Genomic DNA, 26723 nt, shown 5'->3' with positions numbered 1-26723 from the left:
TAATCGCAGAGACAAAAAGGTAAGTGACAAAAATGAAGAATTTTTCACGGATCTGAAAGATTTAAAAATTCGAAGAATTTCCATGAATCCGCGTGCGGATTTAAAAAAAATAACAAAATAAAAAATGAGAAACAAAAAAATAAATGTGGAGGGAATTGTTTTACCAAACGAGGCTTTATCCACTATTCAGTTGATGGAAGCAGCAAAAAAACTAAAAATAAAAAACTTTCGAGGAGTTTTTGTCAGAGACGCGTTGCCAAAAAAGCCAAGAAAAAAAGAATGTGGAATTGTAAACACGGGGGATTCGAGCACAGATGGGTTTCATTGGGTGTGTTGGTTCAAAGACGGAGACAAAAAGTTCAGCTTTGACTCTTACGCTCAACCACCTCTCGTCGAGCTCGTTGACTATTTGAAAAGTCCTGTCTTTTACAACAGTGAAAGGGTTCAATTTGGAAACACGTCTTATTGCGGTCACTTGTGTCTTTACGTCTTGAAAAAATGCGAAGAGGGAGACAGCTTTCAAGACGTTGTCAATACCCTTTGGTGAATTTTTTTAAAAGTTTTACTCATTTAAAAAATTTTCACCATTAAAAAATGATTGACAAATTCAACAGAAACGAATTCAGCGCTTATTTTGATAATCTTGCATCAGACTCAGCCAGCAACGTTTATATTAAAACAGACGGATCGAGCACCATCACTGCAGATTTGGATTACAACTCTCATAAAATCATAAACCTGGGTGAACCCACCAACGCACACGATGCTGCCACAAAATATTACGTAGACAATCACGTGACAGGTGGTACTGGAACTGTAGTGGGAACTGCAGATTTGGATTTAAATTTTCACAAGGCGATCAATTTGAACGAACCGACTAATCTTCATGACGCTGCCACAAAAAATTACGTTGACGTCAGCTCAAGTCAGTGTGTTAAAACGGATGGATCTAGCACCATCACAGGGATCATTGACATGAACTCTCACAAGTTGATCAATGTGAGCGATCCTACAGCTTTAAAAGACGCAGCGACAAAAGGGTATGTAGACACCAAAGTCTCTTACAACACTATTTCATACGCCGACATCAACATGACAGCTCATAAACTAACTAATTTAGCTGAACCCACATCAGCTTCAGATTCAGCTACGAAAAATTACGTAGACACGCATGCTTCAGGTGGAACGACTGTTGGAAATGCAGATTTGGATTTGAACTCTCACAAATTGATCAACGTGACTGATCCAACCAACGTGCAAGATGGAGCGACAAAAAATTATGTAGATTTGCTATTGCAAAAATCAAGTCTGACCAGTGTTGTTCCAGGATCCAGTTTTACCAGTTTAGGGTTTAAGTCTCAGACGGTTGCAGCATTAACCACTTCGCCAGTGTTTGCGTTTTCTGGAAAATCTGGAGTGTTGAGAAGATTGTGGTTGGCTTTATACAGCTCCTCTGGTACGAATATTCCTGGACAAGTTTTTCTTCGAATCTTCACTGATGGAGAAATCAATGTGGGGAATTATGCAGAAACCACGGAAGGAGTTGGAGTGGATCAAACAGGACTTGCCACTGATTTGCTTTTTTCACCATTGGGAGGAGCTTTTTACGCCAACTCTTTGCAGGGATGCAACATGTTTAACACCACTTCCTTGGGAGGATATTTCACATTGGACATGCCTTTCAGAAACGACGTCTCCATTCAGCTGGTCAACAAAAATGCAACAGCCATCACGTATTGGATTCAACCGTTCATTTCCACACTTGCTTCCATTCCTGCCACCATCCCTCTTTACAAGCTGTACTGCAGAACGTTTCGATATTTGAATACCACTTACGGCAGCGAATACGTTTTGATGAACACCAACGGAAAAGGAAATGGTGTGTCGTTGAAATACATCAAAATGCACATCATTGGCGCCTCTGGAAACTGGTGGGAATCTAGAGTCCGAATGTACGATGGGAATTTACCTCCAGGTAACGGCACTGTACTCACTCCTTGGACACCGTACAACACCAACAATTACACGTATTTTTCAGGATATGACGGTGACAGCACATGCTTCTTCTCCTCATCCGGACTAGAAGATTTTTATTTGTCGTCATGGAACGGATCAAATGTGACTTCATTCAACAACAAATCGACTGGACTTCTGTATCAATCCACTTCATCCATCGGCTCTACATCTACCATCTCTTTTTACAGAAATTTCGGAGAAGCAGATTCTATGCCTACTGTCGCAGCTGGTAGAAGACTCGTTGTCACGCTCAACTCTGGTGATGCTCAAGTCGGTCAATCCGGAAGCTTTTACCTTCTTCTAGGACAAGTCTATTACTACGCTTAAAAAATCGTAGATTTTTAATGGATCCGAAGGATCTAAAAAAATCACTTGCGAAATTCTATGGATCTATTATACAGATGAAATAAAAAATTGAAAATGAGTTAAATAAATTCTTCTTGCTATAAAAAGATGAGTATTACAGAACAAGAAGAATTTGAGGAATTCCTTTACAGTGAACTACAGGAAATAAACACTTTTGATCCAGAATTACACAGAATGGCTATACAATTCCACGATGATCAACACAAAAACAACATGCACAAAGAATTAGAGAAACGCGAAGAGAAAAATATAAACATCTTTTTCCATACTTGAACTACAAAGAATTAAGTCATTCACTACCTTTTTTCATTATGCCATCTCATTATGAAAATCCACAAAAATGAGCATGCGCAAAAAAAAAAATGCCAATGAGCATGCGCAAAAAAAAATACCCATGAGCATGCGCAAAAATGCCAATGAGCATGCGCAAAAAAAAATACCCATGAGCATGCGCAAAAATGCCAATGAGCCAGAACCCGCATTTTGTAGTAGTGATTTTTTTTCATTTTAAGCTTCGTTTTTTTTTTTTTTTCATTTTTTTTAATTGGTGTAAAGAAAAAAATAAAATGGGTGTAAACAGTGTATAAAACTGCATAAAATTTCAGCAGTTTAATAAACTTACAACAATCTATTAATATTCAACGTAAAACTAATAACTTTATTTCAAAAAGCACCTTTGTCAAATTTTGGTCGAAACATGATAATTACGCCAAATTGTAGATGACTTTAAAAGATTATTTTTTAATAGTTTTTGTTTCCTAAAAAAAAAACTCAACAAGTCATGAGATATTTGCTTGTAAAGCTTGAATGAGTTCTTCTATAAATTTTTACGAAGGTGGTTTTTGAAATAGTTTTTAATTGCTAGAACTGTCATTGAATCGCGGTCGATAATTCTATCATCAACGCATGGATACTGGTTCAATATTCAGCAAACAAGATCAGGTCATCAAAATGTCAACAATTGGTTAAGAATTGCTCGGTCATCAAAATGTCAACTATTGGTTAAGAATTGCAGGAATTCAATATCTCAAAGTAAAAATGATTGCTGCAACAGGAAATTGCAGCGAACGTCAAAAAGTCAAAGGATGTCTTTATATTCAATTATCAACACAAAGTGTTCAAAATGTTCTTAAAATAATTTTAGTTATCATGGACAAGTTGTGCGGAGAAAAATGTTCTTTAAATAATCATAGTTATCATGGACAAGTTGTGCGGAGAAAAATGTTCTTAAAATAATTTTAGTTATCATGGACAAGTTGTGCGGAGAAAAATGTTCTTAAAATAATTTTAGTTATCATGGACAAGTTGTGCGGAGAAAAATGTTCTTAAAATAATTTTAGTTATCATGGACAAGTTGTGCGGAGAAAAATGTTCTTAAAATAATTTTAGTTATCATGGACAAGTTGTGCGGAGAAAAATGTTCTTTAAATAATCATAGTTATCATGGACAAGTTGTGCGGAGAAAAATGTTCTTTAAATAATCATAGTTATCATGGACAAGTTGTGCGGGGAAAACCTGAGTCAAAAAAAGTTAAGCAGCTAAATTACTCTAAAAGTCATGTAAACAAGACACAACCGTATTGGAACATTGTAATTTAGTCAGAAGAAACCAAATTCGAAGTATTTTATTCAAAGCGTCAAAAAATTTGACAACTTTTAAACCACAACCACTGAAGAGAGTTTAAGAAATATAATGTAACTAAGCATATATTGAATATTTATCGTTTCCAAGATTATTTTTAATTTTTTTAAATATACTTAAACATTTTACAGTAACTATACATTATATTGACTAATTGTCTAAGTTGTTGATAAAGAAAGGAAAAAAAGAAAAATGCATTTCCATGTTTTTCAATAGAAGAAGAAAAAAAACAAAAACTGCCGAAAACTTAGGAAAAAGTAAATAAATATTAATAATAATAATAATAATAATAATAATAATAATAATAATAATAATAATAATAATAATAATAATAATAATAATAATAATAATAATAATAATAATAATAATAGTAATAATAATAATAATAATAATAATAATAATAATAATAATAATAATAATAATAATAATAATAATAATAATAATAATGATAATGATAATGATAATGATAATGATAATAATAATAATAGTAATAATGATAATAATAATAAAGCTGAAAACAAAAATTACAGATTAAATATCAAAATCCAGAGCGCTGGGACCATAACGCTACAATTGAAAGCTAAGATAGTCGTCTCTAAAACTTACTGTAATCAACATAAATCCTAATCAACAAACCAAACTGATATTTTTGGGTCTCTCAACTCCTAATCTAAATTAATCTAAATATTAAGCATATAAAATAAACAAAAAACAAAAATGGAAAATGATAACGATTCCCACCTAAGTAAAAACTTAAAAAAAAAAAAATCGTTAATAGATTCATGTCGGATGACTTGAAGAGAAAGCTTAGGTTAAAAATTACATCATATTCACGGTTGTTCAGAAGCGACAAGTTACTATACGCAAGCGCAGTAGAAACTTAAAAAAAATCAACTTTTAATAATGGCTTCGGTCCGTAGCAACGAATTTTCTTATTTAGTTGACTGATCACTTATATATGTTTCCATATAAATCAACATTTTAAACTCTTTCTAAAACTGAAATCATAATAAGCATATGCATAAGAAAATGATTCAAATAAGATGAAGATTATATCAAAAAGTTTAAAGTTGCGCTTTTCTAAGTAAATTAACATTCTTGAATATGCTGATTTGTTTACACTTTTAAAAACACATCATCTAATTTTCTGAGCGTAGAAATTAAATGATTTTTTTTTTTTTAATTTAGATGAGTTTTTATAGTATTTAACACTTTTATCAGATCTTAGCACTCAATTTTTTCTTCTTGTAAATAAGCATACAAACACACAGATATACATGCATGCATACATACATACATACATACATACATACATACATACATACATACATACATACATACATACATACATACATACATACATACATACATACATACATACATACATACATACATACATACATACATACATACATACATACATACATACATACATACATACATACATACATACATACATACATACATACATACATACATACATACATACATACATACATACATACATACATACATACATACATACATACATACATACATACATACATACATACATACATACATACATACATACATACATACATACATACATACATACATACATACATACATACATACATACATACATACATACATACATACATACATACATACATACATACATACATACATACATACATACATACATACATACATACATACATACATACATACATACATACATACATACATACATACATACATACATACATACATACATACATACATACATACATACATACATACATACATACATACATACATACATACATACATACATACATACATACATACATACATACATACATACATACATACACATACATATATTACGTACATACACATACATACATTCATGGCCGTATTAAGGCGGGGGCGGATGGGGCTGCAGCCCCAGGCCCTTATAAAAAAAATAGGCCCTAAGGCCCGTGACTTTTTTTTTTTTTTTTTTTTTTAGGAAACCAGATAAATATTCCTATGTTTCTCAGTTTTTTTAAATCAATTTATTGGGAGCTGCGGAGGCGTTGTGAATAAATAAATGAATAGAGATATACTATATCTCTATCTTCGTATATTTGGCGGAATTTTGGTATTCGCAAATATTTTTTAAATTATCTTTCCGCATAAAGATGTTTTGAGAACATTCAAGTTATTTATGTTTCCATCTATGTCCGCACAACTATCAGTTTTTAAAAAACACGCTAAAAAAATTAACTTCGTGACATAAATTTTTTAATTAAATAGGTTTTATAAGAGAATGCTTTTAAAACATTCGTTGATGTAAAAACCTTTTAAAGGAAAAACAATTATATTAGTGAATGATTTTAAAGCACTCTCTTATAAAACCTATTTGATTAGAAAATTGATGTCACGAAGTTAATTTTTTAGCGTGTATTTAAAAAACTAATAGTTGTGCGGACATAGATGGAAACATAAATAAACTTGAATGTTCTCAAACATTAAAACATCCAAAAAAAATTTATTTTATTTTATTTTATGATCACTTCCGTTACCGCAGAAAATTACAGCATTGCTCATTCGTTTACAAAATTAAAATAAAAAATGAAAAGGAGCGGCCTGAGCGGTTGGGACAAAATGCAAAAAAAGAAGAAGAATGAGATTCAATTAAATGAATTATTGAACAAAAATAAAAAAATGACTGAGTTTTGTAATACTGCAAGTAGTGTCTCGGTATCAGCTACAGCGAGAGCGAGTTCAAATTCACTAACTATGTCAATAATGTCAGCACCAGTTCCAGGTAGTGCTAATAGTGTCCTTGCAGACTCAGCTACAGCAAGGTCAAGCGTCTCAACTATCTCAGCAGTGTTACCCCTGGCTCTGACGATCCACACTGTCAACACCGATGTGGCTGAGTGGATTATAACCGACGACCTGCGTGAGTATTTCAGCAAAAGTGCAGATGGGTTTTTATCATGCCAACATATGGATAGCGATTTTAAATTATCTACTAAAGTACTGCCTGGTGACACTTTTAAGTTTAAACGACAGTGTACAAAGTCCCTTTTTTTCCGGGAAAAAGTGAATGGTGAGAAAATTAAGAGAGACTGGATTTGCTATTCCCCATCAACTGGTAAGGTTTTCTGCGCCCATTGTAAATTATTTAATTCAAAATGTGGAATTGGAGCATCTGCTTTGATGTCATCAGGATATGCTCGCCATGAAACAAGTGAAACCCACATTCAATCAATTGAAACCCTTTTAACACGTAGGAAAGCTGGAGAGCACATTAGTAAGAGGCTCACAGAGCAATATGAATCAGAGAAAAAGTACTGGAATGACATACTGTTGCGTATTCTTACCGTAATCAAAATGTTAGCATCGCGTGGGTTGTCATTCCGTGGCAGTAACGAAATTGTGGGTTCTGTCCACAATGGCAATTATTTAGGTTGCTTAGAGCTAGTGGCTGAGTTTGACCCATTGCTTGCAGAACATATTCAGAAAAGAGCGAACAAAGGCCGAGGTCATGTGTCATATCTGTCATCAACTATATGTGATGAATTTATTCATGTGTTAAGTCGTGACGTTTTGGACCGCATTTTAACTGAGATTAAAGAAGCAAAATACTTTGCAGTTAGTGTTGACTCAACACCAGATATTTCACATGTAGGTCAGCTTACCATTATATTCCGTTACATGACTTCTAAAGGACCAGTTGAACGTTTTGTGACATTTATCCCTATAGAAGAGCACACTGGGGAAGGATTAGCAACAAAGTTACTTGATTTTATGGAAAATACTGGCATTTCAATTAAAGACTGCCGAGGTCAATCCTACGATAATGCTGCCAACATGAGTGGCCGTTTCAATGGCATGCAAGCAAAAATAAAAGAACATAATAACTTAGCTGAATACATACCATGTTGTGCTCATTCGCTTAACCTTGTTGGTCAATGTGCTGTAGGATGTTGTTCTGAGGCTGTAACGTTTTTTGACTTTGTAAATAAGCTGTTTGTATTTTTTTCTGCCTCCACCTCTCGTTGGAATCGTTTGATGGCAGTTTTAAAGCCACTTAATATGCCTACCTTAAAAAGGTTATCTGATACCAGATGGTCAGCACATTATGATGCTGTACACTCCCTCCAGGTTGGCTATACGCAAGTGAAGTCTACACTGGATATCATGTGTCAAGATATGTCCCAAAAGCCAGAAACACGACTTGAAGCCGCAGGATTGAAAGATATAATGAGTCATCATGAAACAGGTATCCTAGTTCAATTGTGGTCAAAAATTCTGAATAGGTTCAATTTCACTAGCAATTACTTACAAGGGGCAGACATGGATCTCAACACCGCTACGGAACTGCTTCGTTCTTTGGGTGATTTTGTTCATTCTCTTCGGAGCCAGTTCACATCGGAGCCAGTTCACAGCATTTGAAAAGGAAGGAAAGGATCTGGGTACCGATTCGTACAAAGGTGAATCAAGGCGAAAGCGCAAGATGCACCAAGGATGGGATTATGGTGACTCAGAAGATCTAGAGTTATCCCCTTCTGATAAGTTTAAAGTTCAGTGTTTTTTGCCTATAGTTGATCAATTGTTAGTTGCTCTTAAACAGAGGGCTAATGCATATGATACAGTCAGAAAAAGGTTTGGTTTTCTTAAAAATCTACAATCATTGTCCAATGATGGTATGAGAGATCATGTTTCATTTGTATGTGAAACATATTTTGAAGATGTTGAACCTAACTGTCATGGTGAATTTATTCACTTCACTTCTCTGTTTGCCAAATTGTCACCGCCCAATGAAACTGATTGTGTTGAACTGCAAATGTACACCTTTCTAGTTTAGAATAGTTTGACCGATACCTTTGTGAATGTCTACACTGTGTTGAGAATTTATTTGTCTCTTATGGTCACAAACTGTACTGGAGAAAGATCTTTTTCAGTCCTTAAAAGAGTTAAGAATGAACTTAGATCAACAATGGGACAACCTCGCTTAAATGATTTGGCTTTATTATGCATTGAAAGTGACATAGTTAGATCAAGAGATTTCACAGTAGTGATCAAGAAGTTTGCTTCAAAAAAGGCCAGAAAAGTCAATATATAAAAAACTATTTTAAAGTTAATTGATTAACTAAATAGTACATAAATTATGCTACAATTTATATTTGTTTTTTTTTATACTACCTTACCGCCACATTAGGCCCTCCTATACTTACAGCCCCAGGCCTAAAAATGTCCTAATCCGGCCCTGCATACATTACATACATACATATATTTTTTCTTTTACATTTTGATATTTTTTACCTTCTGAATTGGGTTTGATTGCTATTCGTTTGCTTAGGCAAACCAATAGCAAGAATTGTTTAGTTTTTCAGGGTTTTTTTTTTTTAATTTTAATTACTTCTCTTCTCACTCCTTACTCTTACAGGTTTATTTACTTTTGCTTTATATTCCTATTTGGTCTCTTTATTGTTTGCTATTACAATAAAGATTTGTGCTATTTTAGGATTAAGGACATATATTGATGCAATGTTTTCAACTGTTTGGCAATTTTTTACTGATCAACTTTAAAGATTTAATTTTTTAAAACTAGCTTGAAGATTTGTCTTTTTTTTTTTTTTTTTTTTTAATGTTTGACATGATACCAGAACTTTCATAATCTTTTTAAAATACAAGAATGTATATAAATTTAGTGGACCAGTGAAAAGTTGCCAATCAGCTGATGAAACATTGCATCAATACATAGAAGTTGTTCATGAATATGAAGCTAAAGGAAGGGCGGATTGCAAAAAAACCTAGAAGAGTAAAGAGTTTCCAGCTATTGGTTTGTTTAAGCCTCTGCTTAAGCAAACAAATTACTTGATTAAAATCAGAAATGTTGTCAAATAAATGATGATGAAAATGATGATGAAAATTTTATCAAGGCAGATGCACTTATGATTAATATCTAAATCATATTCTTTGATTGAATTAAACTTTTTTTTACATATACATGCAACAGTCAACATAATTAAAAGAGAATTTGTTTTAGTACTGGATATCAAATCTTCAGGTAAAATAAGCTGTTTTTATTTTGGACATGTTTCATTGAGTTGGTTAACCTTTATATTTTCCACAAGACAGAAAAAACAAAATAAGTGTTCACATTTTTTTAGAGTTGCTGGTTGTTTTGATATTTTACCACAAAAATTACACTGGTAAAGCTGTAAATGAGGATTGATTTCTTTTTTTAGTTTTTCAATACCTATTTCCAAGTCATGTGCTGTCACAATGCTTTTTTTAATGGAAGCAATCATAGAAGATGACCACAATTTTTTACCGATGCCAGGGCAACCAATAAGCTTTTTATTTTTGTTTTAGTGATTTAGTAACATTTAAACTTTTACTGAGTTTTTCTACCTGCTGACAACAAAAGCATTCATCACAATTAGTTTTCCAGTTCATATTTAAAAAAAGTTTTGTTGATTTCATTCTTTTGATCCCATTCTTTATGATATCATAACGTTTTGAAAATTTCTAGATGAGTGTACATTCTCTAAATCTGACAACATGACAAGGAATACATATTTCAATGTTATTTTTTTAGTTTATTCCAATAGGATACTTTTTATTCCCAACCAAATATCAACAGACCCTGTAAATAAGATTCATATTTGTAATGGATTTTCATTTAAAAATAGTAAAACTTTTTGGATAGTTCTTGTGAATAGCCATCAAACTTAACCACATGCATTATGTAGTGTTTATATTCATGAAGTAAGTTAAGCCAATAAATCAATAAAAAACTGCATATAAAGTGAAAGATTTTATTTAAAATTATTAGAAACATTTAGTAAATTTTTTACATAAGGACAATTTTTTTTCACAAACGATATAAATAAAATGTTATCAATTTAGGACAATGGTTAGATGTAAATTTTGAACAAGAAAAAAAATTGAGTGCTAAGACTTTTTATAAGTAATAAAAAGTTAAAAGATTGATATAAATAAAAGTATAAAAACTTTTAAGTTTTACCGCTCAAAAAAAAAGTAAAAAGACTTCCAAATTTGTAAACAAATCAAAGAAAAAGTTTTTTTAGGTAGATCCTCTTCAATCATAAGATAATATTCCCCTTTCATTTTACTTACTTCTTAATAAAATTAAGTTACCGAGACACTACTAACAGCCTAAAAACTGGTTATCTACGTAGACGATTTTAAAAAACACGATAAGTAATGAAAAATTGGTCGCTAAGTAAAAATTCATTCTGTAACGAAGGTCCGTAGCCATTTTGAAAGTTCTAAAATTTTCATAATCCAACTGCGCTTGCGCACAATAACCTGTCGCTTATCAAAAGAGTTTGAACGACCGTGTATGAGGATCACTGTTCTGATTCTTATTATTATTATTCTTGTTGAGTTTAATTATGTGTATACTAAAACTAACCTGTTTGTATATTTTAGTTATATATTATTATATGAAGAATAAAGCCCTCTATGTTGGCTTAGAATTATTAATAGACTATTGAATTAATTACACTACAATTTATTCTTCATATAATAATGGATAAATATCTAAGACCCGAACGATTTGACAGCAATCCCAATTCTGTATCAGCTTCCAAAGAATAGTTACACTGGTTTAGAACTTTTAAAAACTTCATGAAAACTATACAAACAAAAGATAAATTAGATATCATTAACTATTTATCTCCTACTGTGTTTGACTGTATTGCTGACATTGAATCGTTTGATGACGCTATAGAAATCTTGGAAAGCTTATTTGTAAAACCTAAAAATGAATTTTTTTCCAGACATCAGTTAGCTTCACGTAAACAATTATCTGGAGAATCTATTGATGAGTTTTTGCAGGCCTTACGTACACTCAGTAAAGATTGCAACTTTAAACAGGTTTCTGCTTTAGAACATTGTGAAGAATACATTCGTGATTCATTTATAAGTGGTCTAACCTCTCATCATATTCGCCAATGACTACTAGAAAACTCTACTCTTAAACTTACTGAGGCCTATAATCAAGCTCGATCATTGGAAAATGCCCAAAGAAATAACGAAATGTATTCAAATACAGAGTGTAGTAATGTCGCTACAATTAATAAACATTCTGAATGTATTAGTGAGCTTGCTTCATTTCTACTAAGCCTAGTGGACTTTGTTATTTCTGTGGAAGTAAACGTCACCCTCGACAATCATGTCCTGCCAGAGACGCAGAATGTAACAATTGTGGTAAGAAAGGACATTTCAAGAAAGTATGTTATATAAAGGTCATTGATTACTCACAAACAATAAATCGCTTTACATTACTTGATGCTTATCCTTTACCTAACATCAATGAATTAGTTAACTCTCCTAGAAAGTGACAAGTATTATACTACCTTTGAGTCCAATGGACATCTTTTCCAATTTAAGAGAATTCCTTTTGACCTTACTAATGCTATTGCACAATTTCAAAGAATCATGGATAAGTTTATTCAAGAAAACAAATTAGAAGACACCTTTGTATATCTAGATAACTTGCTTGTATGTGGTACATCTAAAAATAAACATGGTTCCAATTTAGAAAAGTTTCTTGAAGCTTCTAAGAAAGCAATGTTTACCTTCAATGAAGAAAAGTCTATATTGTCTACTTCGAGTATAACCTTCCTAGGTTTTATTATAAAAAATGGCTCTTTTTCTCCTGATCCAGATCGCCTAAAGCCATTAATTGATATGCCTGCTCCCACTGATAACGCTTCTCTCCGTCGAGTCCTTGGTATGTTCTCATACTACTCTCAATATATCAAACATTTTTCTGACAAGATTCATCCTTTATCTCTAGCGTCTACCTTTCCACTGTCAGCTGAAGCTATTAAATGTTTCAATGAAATGAAAGAATTAATCTCTCAATCAGCTCTACAAGCTATTGATGAAAGTATACCATTTGAGGTGGAAACAGATGCCTCCAATTTTTCCATAGCTGCTTCCCTTAATCAGACTGGAAGACCAGTTGCATTCTTTTCAACTACTTTTCACCTACTGAAAGAAAACATTCTTCTTTTGAGAAGGAAGCTTATTGTTGAATCACTTTGAAAATGGAAACACTACCTTGTTGGTCGGCATTTTACTCTAGTCACCGACTAGCGCTCTGTCTCTTTCATGTTTGACAATAACAAGAGTGGAAAGATTAAGAATGACAAGATTTTGAGATGGAGGATAGAACTTTCTTCATACAGCTATGATATAGTTTATCGCCCTGGACCTAACAATTTTGTTGCTGATGCCCTCTCTAGATCTTGTTGCTCTATTACTATAAACCGACCCTCTCTTTAAGAACTACATGAATCTCTTTGCCACCCTGGAATCACCAGAATGTATCATTTTAAAAAATCTAAAAATCTGCCTTTTTCAATTGATGATGTAAAAAAAACCATTTCTTCTTGTCAAATTTGTGCTGAAATAAAACCTAAATACTATGTAAGCAATTCTAACCACTCTTTAATAAAAGCTACTCAACCTTTTGAGCGACTAAGTATGGATTTTAAAGGACCTATTCCGTCTTCATCTAGCAATAAATATTTTTTAACAGTTGTTGATGAGTATTCAAGATTTTCCTTTGTATTTCCTTGTCATGATATCTCTACTTCAACTGTAATTAAATGTTTAACTGAACTTTTCACTTTATTTGGTATGCCAGCTTATATACATACAAATCGAGGCACTTGTTTCATGTCTACAGAGCTCCGCAATTTTCTTAACTCTCGAGGTGTCAACCTAAGTAGAACTACTCCTTATAATCCTCAAAGGCAATGGTCAGTGTGAAAGATACAATGGCATAATTTGGAAAGGAATTTCACTTGCTCTTAAATCAAAGAATTTACCTACCATGAACTGGGAACATGTTTTACCCAATGTCCTTCATTCAATGCGTTCCTTACTTTGCACTTCTACTAATGCTACACCTCACGAACGATTATTCGGATTCAGTTGACGTTCTTCTAATGGACACTCTGTTCCCACATGGTTAACTAACTCGATTCCTGTACTGCTTAAAAGGCATGCTCGACACTGCAAATATGAACCTCTTATTGAAAAGATTGAGCTTTTAGAGGCTAATAGTAAATATTCTCATGTAAGAATGCCTGATGGGCGTGAGACCACTGTTGCTACAAGACATCTCACATCAATGGCTGAGGAAATCAGTGATAATGATGGAAATAATAACCAAAAAGATAATTCAAATGAATCTGATACGATCCCGTCACCTAAGCCTCTCCATTCCAAAAGATCTCAAAACTACAAAGATAACTCCAATGAATCTGATACAATCCCTTCATCTGAGCCTCTCCATCCGAGAAGATCTCAGAACTTTTTTACTTCCTCCCCAAAAAATTCTAAACGAATTTCTATTGAAGAATCAATCCCTCGTTGTTCAGGAAGATCCCGGAATCCTCCTAAATATTTAAATGACTATATTTGAACTATTTGAACTTATTTACATATTTTGTTTACTTAGTACGGTAGAATGTGCTGATTCTTATTATTATTTTTATTCTTGTTGAGTTTAATTATGTGTATACTAAAACTAACCTGCTTGTATACTTTAGTTATACATTATTATATGAAGAATAAAGCCCTCTATGTTAGCTTAGAACTATTAATAGACTATTGAATTAATTACACTACAATCACCTTACATAATGGTCTGTAAATTTGCGATCTTCAGTACGGTCGGTTACCGTCATTATAAATTTTAAAAAGATCAAATAGTTGAGTTATAACTTTGAAAGTATATACTTGAGCAATAATCAGATATACTTATTGTAAAATTCTGTAATATAAATTTTTAGGATATAAAATTAAATGTTAAAAAATGAGTGGAAAAGAGGTAGCTATAACTTATAATGAATATAGAAATATATAAAGTTGTTTTAAATTGTTATATATAAGGTTTATTATGTCAAATTAAAAAATTTCTGTAAAATGCAATAGGAAAAACTATAAACTTTTAGATGTAAGAAGATGGCTTTTGCAAGTGGTTCAATAAGTCTACTTTCTGAATCAACTGATGAAAGAAATGATATATCATGTTCTCAAACTCAAACTGCTGACAATTTTCATAACTGGGTCTCATGTTTTTGTGTTGTCACATTTGACATTGAGTTAGGTCAAGTTATTGAAAAAGTGTTTCCAAAGAATTATTGTCTAACAGAAGTTGAACGCACAAACATCTGCTACCTCGCCTTTCCAGATTCCAATACAGGTTGTATGGGTGATACATCTTTTCATTTTCGCATTCGCTCTACTGCAAAGCATGGAGTAAATGCATTTAACCAAGACTTACATTACCAAACTGGCTATGTATTATTTCGGCAAGTTAAAAATGAGTCAATAAAGCGTGGTTACTTTCAAAAATCTGTTGTATTGTTGACTCGTTTACCATATGTTGACTTGTTCCTAACCCTTACGAAATTGATTGCACCAGCTTATTTTGAAAGTGGTGATGTTGCAATTGAAACTGTTTGTAATCAAATATCAAAGTGGCCTTCTCCATGTGTAGCACAAGTTATACAATTGCCTATTATGGGTGATGTTATCCAAGTTACAACTTTACAGCAGTCTAAATCACAAACCTTGAATGCTTTACCTCTATTTCATTACTATCAACCACGTTTATATCAATGCTTTGATTCTATGCTACCTTTCCTCCATTTACTTTGGGAGCTTGTTCTTTTAGGTGAACCAATAGTTGTTATTGCTCCAACACCTATGTTGTGTTCAGAAGGAGTTCAGTCACTTGTAAGTTTGATTCAGCCATTGCAGTATATGTGTGATTATCGGCCATACTTTACTATTCATGATTCTGAATTCAAAGAATATACCACAAAAGCCCAGCTCCCACAAAATGTCATATTAGGTGTTACAAACCCATATTTTGTTAAAACTTTTCAGAATTGGCCAAATCTTATTCGCATAGGAGAGATGCCTTCTTTAATATCCACAAAAAAAGAAAAGAAAACTCTTGATTTTAAGCCTGGAATATATACAAAATATAAAGCTTGTTTGTCCAGAGACAAAATTTTGTTACGAAAAATTGAGAAAGGAGAAAAAGGAAAATATCCTACAGAAGCTCTTAATGGATTATTATGTAAATATATTACTGAGCTTACACAAAGTTTTTTGATACCATTAGAAAGATACATAGGTAGTTTGATGCCATTACAAAGAAGTATATTGCCATGGAAAAGTCCACCAAAGTTGAGAAAATTCAATATTGATGAATTTTTAGCTACTTTACCTAATTATGGACCACATCTGACTTCAAAATTAAAAGGTAATTGGACTTCCTTGTATCAAAAATTTTTTAAATCACCTAATTTTGAAGCATGGTTTTGCAAAAGAAGACAAGAAGTTAACAATAAGTTAGAAATCTTGCATTTAGAAGCTCTATGTTCTGCGGATATAGAGAGTTGGACAAAAGGAAAAGATGAAGTAGAAGTAGTAGACTTATACATGTTTATAAAAAGTACATTATTACATTGTAAAACAGGAGGTTTTTATGTTTCTCCTTCCATACGGCATGATTTGCACTCTCAACTTCTAATGGTTTTAAAAGCTCTTCCAAGTGATCTCCAAGATGTGCTGAAAAAATCTTTGTGAATCATTTTTTAAAAAATGTGCTTTTAGAAAACATTTTGTTTCTCTTGTTAAGAGAATACAATTTTATTGATAGTATTAATTTACATCCTATATATAAATATGACATTTTCTTAGCATTAGTTTTTTCGTTTAGAAAATACTTAATATATTCTACTATGTGTATGAATGTATGTATGTATGTATGTATGTATGTATGTATGTATGTATGTATGTATGTATGTATGTATGTATGTATGTATGTATGTATGTATGTATGTATCTATGTATCTATGTATCTATGTATCTATGTATCTATGTATGTACCTATGTAGTATGTATGTATCTAAGCAAGTTTGTATGTATCTATGTATCTATATATGTACCTATGTATTTATGTATGTATCAATCTATGTATGTATATTATATAGTCATTATATTTTATATAATATATAGAGACACTTTTTTAAATGCATTTTATTTTTCAAAACAATAGTAAAATATAATATGATTAACAGAAACAGCTGTTATGCAAATAATGCATTTAACATAGTCTCTAACAAATAAAAAAAGAACATTTTGTACATTAAATTGGCTGATTTCTTCTTTTTTTAAAAAAAGAAATCTAAGAAAGTATGGTATATACATATATACAATAAGCTATTATATATTTTTAAAATTTATTGTTAAGAAATGAGTAGAAATGGAGACCAAATGGAAACCATTAAACTTACTGTGAAAATTTTTGGCCTTTTAAAAGATGCTGAGTTTTTTCAGGCAAAATTTCTGGCTGAAGTAAGTTTAAAAATCTGAAAGATCTTTTTGATAACATGGTTTAAAAAATGTGATAAAAGAAGTGTAGATAAAGTTCATGATAGTTATTTTAAATTAGGGATTATTTCAAAGAGATGGTGAAGTTTTCTTTGAACCTCTATGTCACGGAATGATTGAAAATGAATGGTTAGAGTTTCTACAGGATATAAAGCAGGTCCAAAATGAAATGCTCTTTATTTGACATAATATATGTATATGTAATAGCCAAAGTTCTTATTTACAATTTTAATATTGCTGAGTTCTGGTTTTTTTACTTTGTTAAAATCCACATTTGAGTTAGTTTTGTCTTTTATTAGAATCAACCAGACCAGATGTTTTATTCAGACAACACTCTTATTTTTGTTAACAATCAAATAATTGGTAATACAGAAAAATTTGTTGAATGGGCTGATAAAGAGCACGCTTTTTTGGATTTCCGGTAAATTTCTGTCAAAAATTGTTGCTTTTTATTTAGAACTATTTTGATTTTTCATCACCATTATTAAACATTTAAAATTTTGTATTTACATATTTTTATAGGCCTCTTTCTTTGTACTGTGCAATAGCTAAAGAAGAATATAAAATAAAGTTGAGCAACAGAAATGCAAGTATTTTTTGTAATCTAATTTTAGCAATTTTGGTCTCAATATGCTATAAAACTACTGATTGGTTTACTAAAGAATTAAAAAATATAACAAAAATGTAAAAATAATCTTACCTATAATTTGAGGTGGTCTTATATAGACCACCTCAAATTTTGATAAAAATAGTTAGGGTGGTGTATATCTATGAGTTTTACAGCAAGTCCTGGAAATTTCAGCTAGTTATATTGTGGTTCTTTAGAAACAGCTAATTAAATTGGGCAATTTTGAGTGGAATTTACCCCCTTGTGCAAAATCTGTTTTTCCTTCATTTTTAGAGGTTAATAAATTTTGAAAAAATTGTTTACATAGTTCATATTTTCTAAGTTAGTACTCTGTTCATACTTTCAAATGAGCTAAAAATTAAAAATCTGGCTTTTAATATTATTTGATACATACAGTTGCATACAAAAGTAACCGGACAAGCGCATAACTTGAGATAACTTTTGAATGAAAAGTCTAATTTCTTTCAACTTTTCACTAGAATGTCAAAAAATTGATAACAGTTCTACAATTAAATGAATTTTTACTAAATCTAAGCAATCTAATCTTAAAAGTTCATTTTATTGAAATATGTGCGTAAAAAAGTATCCAGGCAGAAAAAAATACTTGAAGTAGATTTTTTAAACATTTTAAAAACATAAAGGGTTGTAATTTAAAGTAAATTTTTTTAATACTTTGTTAGGAAACCCTTGGCATTGATTACTGCTTGACAGCTACAAGGCATTTAGTCCACTAGCTTCATAATCACATTATTGTTGATTTTTTCCCATTCTTGTTTCAGAGTTTTAAATAAATCATGTTTACTTGTTGGTTTTTGACCTGAAATTTGTCAATCAAGGTGTCCCCATAGATGTTCAATAGGATTAAGGTTAGGACTTTGCAAAGGCCATTCGATTAATCCAATTTTTTTGGTCTTGAAAAAGTCTTTTACAAAGGTTGAAGTGTGGTCTGGGTCATTGTCCTATTGAAATATCCATCCTCAAGGCACTTTGTCTTTAGGATGTGGTAGCATAACATTCTTAACAATATCTTTGTACATATTTTTGTCCATTATGCCATCAATCAAATGGATACGACCAACACAATCTCTATTGAAGTAACTCTAGACCATAACATTTCCACCTCTCTGCTTTACTATTGGTAGCTGGTATTTAGAATTGTTTCTATGGCCTTTTTGTCGACAAACATATCTAATACCATCAGATCCAAATGGCATAGGCTTAGATTCATCACTAAAAAGTACTTTTGACCAGTTCAAATGTTCGTTTGCAAGTCTCAAGTATACTTTTTGATGCTTTATAGAAATAAAAAGTTTCTTTGCAGGATGTCCTCCAAATAGATTTGCAGACATCAAACAACGCTTGGTTGAATAAAATTCTTCCATTTCAACATTTAACAAGACAGCATTTTTGTGTGGATCATTTTTTATAGCACAAATTAAAATTTTATCTTGTCTTTCAGATGTAATTCCAAGGCCTTCCTAACTTTAGAGAGATTCTTTTGTTATTTCTTTCCTTGTATCTTTTATATATCTGCTACTCTTGATTTTCCTATATCAAACTGATCTGCTATATCTCTTGTAATTCTGCCTTATTCAATTGCACGCAATACCGCTTCTTTGACAGCTAAACTTGTATATTTTTGCTTTGTCATTTTTAAAATTTATTCAAAACTATCTTTTTAATTAAAGATACTTTATGTTTTATTTACCATTTTTAAACATTAAATAAAAGCCAACAAAAGTGTTTTCTATTTTAGTTCTGTCCAGATATTTTTGTACACACATATTTCAATAAATTGAACTTTTAAGATTAGATTGCTTAGATTTAGTAAAAATTCATTTGTTTTTAGATTTGTAATCAATTTTTGGACATTCCAGTGAAAAGTTGAAAGAAATTGGACTTTTCATTCAAAAGTTATCTCAAGTTATACGCTTGTCTGGTTACTTTTGCACGTTACTATATATATATATATATATATATATATATATATATATATATATATATATATATATATATATATATATATATATATATATATATATATATATATATATATATATACACATACACACACACACACACACACACACATACACACAGTAGCATGCAAAAAAATATGTATGTATGTATGTATGTATGTATGTATGTATGTATGTATGTATGTATGTATGTATGTATATAATGAACTATATATATATATATATCCTCTTCTCTGCACAATCATTTACCAATGGGTAAGTTCATTATATACATACATACATACATACATACATACATACATACATACATACATACATACATACATACATACATACATACATACATACATACATGTAACATACATACATACATACATACATGCATGCATGCATGCATACAAACATACATACATGCATGCATGCATGCATGCATACATACAACTACATACATAATTTTTTGCACGCTACTGTGTGTATATATATATATATATATATACAGTACTGTGAATAAGTTTTAGCCCATTTATTAAAACTCATGTTTTTTTAACAGATTGAATAGTAGCTTGAATAATAGCTTCCGATTATTTTTTTATATAAAATAATGTCTAACTTTAAACAATACTAAACACTATTTTAACAAACAAAACCAATATTTATCAAAATTTTACATAGATTTTTGTATTTAGATATCTAACATGTTTATTTTTATTGTATGCTGATCTGAACTCAATTCGTATCAGCTTGTTTGTTTTTAGTTTGTTCTTGCATTTTTGTTTATTTATTGCTGTTAAGGCTTCATATTAGATGATAGTACAGTTTACAAAGATATTTCATAGATACTGTGTGTTTAATATTGTTTTTTGTTTTTCTAAGAGTGAAACTTCTAATTTACATTTTTTTTTTGTTTTTTTTTTTTTGTATTATTATTTTTATTGTTATTTAAGTAATAAAATGGGTAAAATTGAAGAAGGTTATTCTCAACAAAAAATGAAGAAGGTTATTCTCAACAACAAATTGTCAAAAAAACAAAATATTCAAGGACAGCCATTACAGAAATTATAAAAAAATTTTAAAACACGGATATCTCTTGAGGATAAAATTCGAAGTGGAAGACCTCCAAAGCTTACAAAACATGACATAAAGTATTTAAAAAATGTGTCTCTGCGAAATTAGAAAAAAACCTCCAGTGAACTAGCCCAAGACATTCAGGCTGCGACTGGGACAAATGCTTCCTCATCTTGCATTCGACGACATTTGCTAAAAGCTGGGTTAAGAGGGTGTGTTGCAGTTCGAAAGCCTTTACTACGTTGTGGCAATAAACAAAAATGACTTAAATATGCAAAACAGCATAATAATTGGACGCAATGTTAATCTGTATACTATACACAAATGAATCAAAATTTGAATTGTTCAGTAGCAAAAGATGACAGTATGTAAGAAGAAGGGTAGGAGAGGCTAATTGCCCTGATTGTCTACATCCAACAATCAAGCATGGGGAGGTTCTGTTTTAGTTTGGGGTTGTATTTCATCATCTGGAGTAGCTGATTTAATCAGAATTGATGGTAAGGTGACAGGAGAACAGTATAAAGAAATTTTAAGACATCATGCAGTACCATCTGGAATGAGACTAATTGGTAATAATTTCATTCTACAGCAAGACAATGATCCCAAACATTTATCCCGAGTAGCCAAAAAATATTTACAAAACATGTGTGAGGAGGGAGTTCTCGAAGTAATGAACTGGCCTCCTCAAAGTCCAGATTTGAACATTATTGAACATGTTTGGGATTATTTGGATAAAAAAAGGCTGAATATAACCCCAAAAATATAGAAGAATGTTTTCGAATATTAAAAAGAGAGTGGGACAATATTCCACAAAATTTCATTACAAATTTATATGAATCAACTCCCAGGAGATTCGCTTCTGTGATCAACCCAAAAGGCAGACATACGAAGTATTAATTGTTATTTCTTTTTGTATCATATTTTATGAAATTATTTCTAGATATTTTTGTTAATAATATAATCAAAAATAATTATAAACTTATGGTGGGCTAAAACTTATTCACAGTACTGTATATATATATATATATATATATATACAGAAGCCATATACAAAAACTCAAAAACTCAAAAAAAAAAAAAAAAAAAATTTAGTTTTAAAGATCTTAAATATGATAACAGTCTGTTATTTTAAATGCTGCTTATTTCAAACATTCGTAATTCCAAACAAAGTTTTAAATTCCCTACAGTTTGTCTTAAATGACATAAATCCCATCCTTTTATTTAAACTTTAGAGATAAAAATAAAAAATAAAGTAAGAAGTTTAATTTAGATCATATCTAATGTAGTTTAGGATCTATTTTAATTTAATTCCTAGCTTCCTGCCTTTTTGACTAACTAAAAATGGTTTGATTATTTCCAACAGTTGTACAGTCATAGGCAAGATATCTTTATTTTGATGGACAATCTTAGTCATACAAGTCATACAATACTTAATGTTGTTAAAAAGGTTTGCTACACAAATGTGATTATTTTATCACTCCCACTTAATTGCATGACAAACTACATTCACTTTAAAAGTCTCAATATATTCTATGATTAAGAACTTTGTCATTATCTAGATGGCCTATGTGATCCTTATTTATGTGAATTTACCTATGTGATCCTTATTTAAAGGATAGTTAGGAAAAATGCCTCAGATGTTGGCATAAAATGTGTTGATATCTGTGGGGTTTATGTCAAAAAAATCTCTACCTGTGATGGCTGTAAGAAAACTTAATGACAGCTCTAAAAACATTTGCTACTTTATTCTTTATATTGATGAGCTATTTTTGAACTTCTTTGAATTTTATATTTCAGTTTTATATTTTTGAACTTTTTAAGTAAAAGAACAATTCATGAGCATGTTATGAATGATAAAATTACATTTTTTTAAAAAACTTGTTTTAAGAGAGATCTAGAACTCAGAATAGTTTAGTTAAATTGTTAAGCACCCTAAAATTTCTTCTGATGCAGGTGTACTGATATTATTAATATATCATTCTATCTGAACTTTAAATAATTTTTGAGTATTCCATAATAGCAGAAGTTGCTAAAAGTTTGAAAATCTGCAAGGTTTTTGTGTCAAAAAAACAGACAATTTATTGGCAAGTTGGACACTTAGCAACAGTTTGAGTTTGATTGGTTTATCTCTCCTGTTGCTTTTTGTTTATGTTTTTTTTTTTTCACTATTTTTTTTAGAGAGATTTTGTTTACTTTGAAATTTCTATTGATGAAAAAAAGTCTGGAAGAATTATTTTTGAGGTAAAAGGTTTATTCATTTACTTTAAATTTTTTTGCAAATGATAAATCATTTTAAAATCAATCAAATCATTATTTTTAGCTGTTCAGTGATTTACTGCCAAAGACATGTCAAAATTTTAAACAGCTTTGTTTGGGTGTTTTAGAAGAAAAAGAGAAACATAATCCTCCATTGAAATTATCATATAGGGGAAGCTTGATTCATCGGGTAGTAAAAAAGGGTTGGATACAAGGGGGAGGTGAAAGGTTTTCTTATATGAGAAATGTGAAGGGTTATTATAATAATGCACCAGTTAAAACATTTTGTTTTTCAAATTTTTTTTATTTTAGACTTTGTTGAAGGTAAAGGAAACAATGGTTGGTCAATCTATGGTGAAGTATTTGAAGGTTAAGTTTTTTTACTTGATGAGAGTTGAGCCATGTTTTTTTCATGTTGTATGACATTTTTTTGAAATCCTTACCATCTTAGATGAAAATTTCTCAGTTCTTCATACCAAAAGAGGGCTTTTAGGGATGGCAAACAAAGGGCGTCATACAAATGCTTCACAATTTTATATTACTCTGGCACCTTCCAAATGGATGGATTGTCAGTATGTTGCATTTGGGTAAATAGTTCTAATTTTAATATTTTCTCTGTTTTTGTTAATTTGTTGTTATTATTTTTTTAAAACCAATGATGCTTTCATCAAATCTCAAGATCATTTAATGCAATTAATATTTTAATGATAATACATTTGTCTCAAAATAGTTTTATAAATTTAAGAGTTTGTTAATTGGTTTGATAGTGTCAACTGAGACAATGTTTTCATTAGGTGATTGGTTAGTCAAGGTGCAGGCTGTCTTTCCCATCTTTTGACAAAGCCGCTACCATCTCAGTCTTTTCACTCACAGAGATTTCAGAATTAAAAAGGCTAACTATATGCAATACCTTTGAATAAGATTATTTCATAGAGCAGATTTTGAGGACATGATGGTGTACAATTGTTTGAGGTAGAGCATCAATACACTATTAGAATGAACTGTTGAAGTCCAGTCAGGCAATTCTCAGACAAAACAATGATCAAGTAGATTTTTAAGCTGTATTTTATATTTGACATCTGTGATATGTCCCTGGAGCCATAATGAGAACATTACTCAGTCAATTTATCACAGAAAAACTATAGCCAACTGCAATAATCCTTACAGTTATTTCTCTGCTGGAACTCTTCTAATGCTGAAAGAAATAGATATGCTTTTTCTTTTGACTGCAATTGAAAACTGGATTTGTTGTTATAATTCCATGCTTTTAAGTAGTGAATTTAACAGTCTCATCAGGACATATGCTACAAAAAGTTTATGCATGCAATGTCTACATGCTAAACCTATAAATAGCTTCTGTAGCTTACTGCCAAACATGTTGTCAAAACATGTAAATTAAATTGTGTTTTCAAGGTGCTAATTATTAATGCACTGAAAAAACAGTTGTATTTACTTCACCAGAATAACTTTCTCACACCATTTACTGATTACTATCACAGCATGCCTATGAACATTTTCATTACCAGTCAGATGAGTAGTATCTTACTCTCCTAATAAACTGTCAATTGAGACAGCTTAAGACAAATAATTAAAAAGAACTTATAAAATATTTTGGTTTTCAAAACACAATACATTTGCAATCTCAAAATAAGTTTTCATTTTTTTCTACTGTATACTTCAGTTTACAGTATTATAAACTATTGAAAAATTTGAAGAAAAAGAGAGGAGAGTGGGTAGGGTGGGGTGGGAGTGATGATAGTGTGATTAGGTTGTGTTTTTATTTTTTCCATTAATTTGATTGGTATCTTAATGTATATTTCTCTTTTAAGTCATTTCAAATCATTTCAATTCATTATTAACATCTTTAAATTTGTTTTATCTGGATTGTTTTTTTTCTAAAAAAAAAAATTTTTTTTAATTTTTGAAAATTGAACACTAATTTTAGCACTTGTAATTTAACAATCCTTATCAATTCCAAAACTTATTTGATAATCTTTTTTTTTGTGCTAAAAAAAAAGTTTCACATGCATTCTAATAGATATCAGATGATAATTTGCCTTTTTTTTTTTCTAGACAAGTTATTGAAGGTCTGCATTTGCTCAGTTTAATTGAAGATATTGAAACATACAATGAACGTCCTATCAAACAATGTATAATACAAAATTGTGGGCTGTATGATTTTAAATCATTATAGCTACAGATTTAAAAATAAAACATAAAACTTTTTTTTAAAAATGTTTATTTTAATGTTAGTTTCATTGTATATTTTAAGGTATTTTAGGTTTATTTTTTTTCTATAATTTTAAAATGTTTAAAAAGTTTATTTTTATTTACAGATATATATTTAAATAAATACAAAAGTAATATATTTATGTTTTTTAAATTTTCCATATTAAATAAAATTAAATATTTTAAGTGTAATAATGTTTATAAATGTGCTTAATGATAAAATATAATTTTTCCCTAATTTTTCTGTTTGATTTTACTTTATAATTTTGTTTATAATTGTTTATATTTTACTATGAGTGATTGTATTTTATAATGAGTTATTGCATTCTGTTATGAGTCATTATATTCTATAAGTGGTTCTAAAAGATTGTTGATATTTTATTATAAGTGGTTCTGTAAAATTGTCTATATTCTATTATGAGAGATTCTGTAAACTTGAATAAAGATGGTTAGTATATTAGTAGTGAAGTTTTTTTTTTTTTTTTTTTTTTTTTTTTAAAAAAAAAAAACAACAACTTTGTTTTAGGTATTTTACTCTGTATTAAACTTAATTTTAGGCATTTTAGCTGCAAATATATGGCAATATATTATTTGTCAATATTTCAGCTGCAACCATGGCAATATATTATTTGTCAATATTTCAGCTGCAATCATGACAATATATTATTTATCAATATTTCAGCTGCAATCATGGCAATATATTATTTGTCAATACTGGCCAAATTGCTATGCTTTTAGCATTGTTTTAGCATATGCTTATATTTATTGTTTTTGAACTACAAAAAATTCCGAAGTCTCAGCATTCTTTACTTTAAATCAAGAATCTGATGATTCGGTTTTCTTCAAAGGTTAAGAGGAGGTGTCCTTGGTTAAGAAGAGGCGTCCTTCTGGTTACTAGGTGTCCTTGCCAATTGCAAGATGGTTAATACTTATTCTTACGTATTTCTTTATGCTGATTCCAAAAATGGGTTTAGAATTTTCACATAAACTTTTATGATACCATGATACCCTATTTTATTTTCTTCAAATTTCCTATTATCATGTGCAGAAGGGTTTGTTGAACAAGTCTATCTGAATATTCACCAAAATTTAATCTATATTG

General features: G+C 30.6%; 3 protein-coding genes across 6 annotated transcripts; all 3 read left to right on the top strand.

Annotated features, from left to right (window-relative positions):
- The first annotated feature begins 6718 nt into the window (after positions 1–6718).
- On the top strand, positions 6719–8458 carry LOC149891037 (zinc finger MYM-type protein 1-like). Its single transcript, XM_090082023.1, has one exon. The coding sequence runs from the start codon at positions 6719–6721 to the stop codon at positions 8456–8458; it is 1740 nt and encodes a 579-aa protein (XP_089938149.1).
- Positions 8459–14761: 6303 nt separating this feature from the next.
- Positions 14762–16773, top strand: LOC145180330 (protein DENND6A-like). The gene is made up of 2 exons (XM_090082871.1): positions 14762–14885; positions 15010–16773. The coding sequence occupies exon 2, from the start codon at positions 15020–15022 to the stop codon at positions 16655–16657; it is 1638 nt and encodes a 545-aa protein (XP_089938997.1). The 5' UTR covers positions 14762–14885; positions 15010–15019; the 3' UTR covers positions 16658–16773.
- LOC145202427 (putative inactive peptidyl-prolyl cis-trans isomerase-like 6) lies at positions 14775–26084 on the top strand. 4 transcript variants are annotated; one of them, XM_090082872.1, is made up of 9 exons: positions 17260–17428; positions 17526–17621; positions 17764–17885; positions 17987–18050; positions 23315–23377; positions 23457–23613; positions 23705–23761; positions 23844–23979; positions 25466–26084. In XM_090082872.1, exons 1-9 carry the CDS (start codon positions 17327–17329, stop codon positions 25584–25586), a joined length of 918 nt encoding a protein of 305 aa, XP_089938998.1. In that variant the 5' UTR covers positions 17260–17326; the 3' UTR covers positions 25587–26084. The 4 variants fall into 4 exon arrangements, with proteins under 4 accessions (XP_089939000.1, XP_089938998.1, XP_089938999.1 ...); XM_090082873.1 differs by having other exon boundaries at positions 17320–17428; positions 17512–17621; XM_090082874.1 differs by lacking the exons at positions 17260–17428; positions 17526–17621 and adding an exon at positions 14775–14885.
- The last annotated feature ends 639 nt before the right edge of the window (positions 26085–26723 follow it).

Source organism: Hydra viridissima, unplaced genomic scaffold, assembly GCF_058129835.1.
Source record: "Hydra viridissima isolate aposymbiotic clone 2 unplaced genomic scaffold, HvirCarnegie_v1 scaffold_3, whole genome shotgun sequence".
Classification (NCBI taxonomy): Eukaryota; Metazoa; Cnidaria; class Hydrozoa; order Anthoathecata; family Hydridae; genus Hydra; species Hydra viridissima.
Note: the sequence above shows the minus strand (reverse complement) of the source record. Positions and strands in the feature narration are given on the sequence as shown.

Coding starts and splice junctions, on each gene's coding strand:
- LOC149891037 (XM_090082023.1), top strand. CDS start 6,719: ATGACTGAGTTTTGTAATACTGCAAGTAGTGTCTCGGTATCAGCTACA.
- LOC145180330 (XM_090082871.1), top strand. CDS start 15,020: ATGGCTTTTGCAAGTGGTTCAATAAGTCTACTTTCTGAATCAACTGAT.
- LOC145202427 (XM_090082872.1), top strand. CDS start 17,327: ATGAGTAGAAATGGAGACCAAATGGAAACCATTAAACTTACTGTGAAA. Junction 17,886..17,986: donor CACGCTTTTTTGGATTTCCG/GTAAATTTCTGT, acceptor ATATTTTTATAG/GCCTCTTTCTTTGTACTGTG. Junction 18,051..23,314: donor TAAAGTTGAGCAACAGAAAT/GCAAGTATTTTT, acceptor TATTTTTTTTAG/AGAGATTTTGTTTACTTTGA.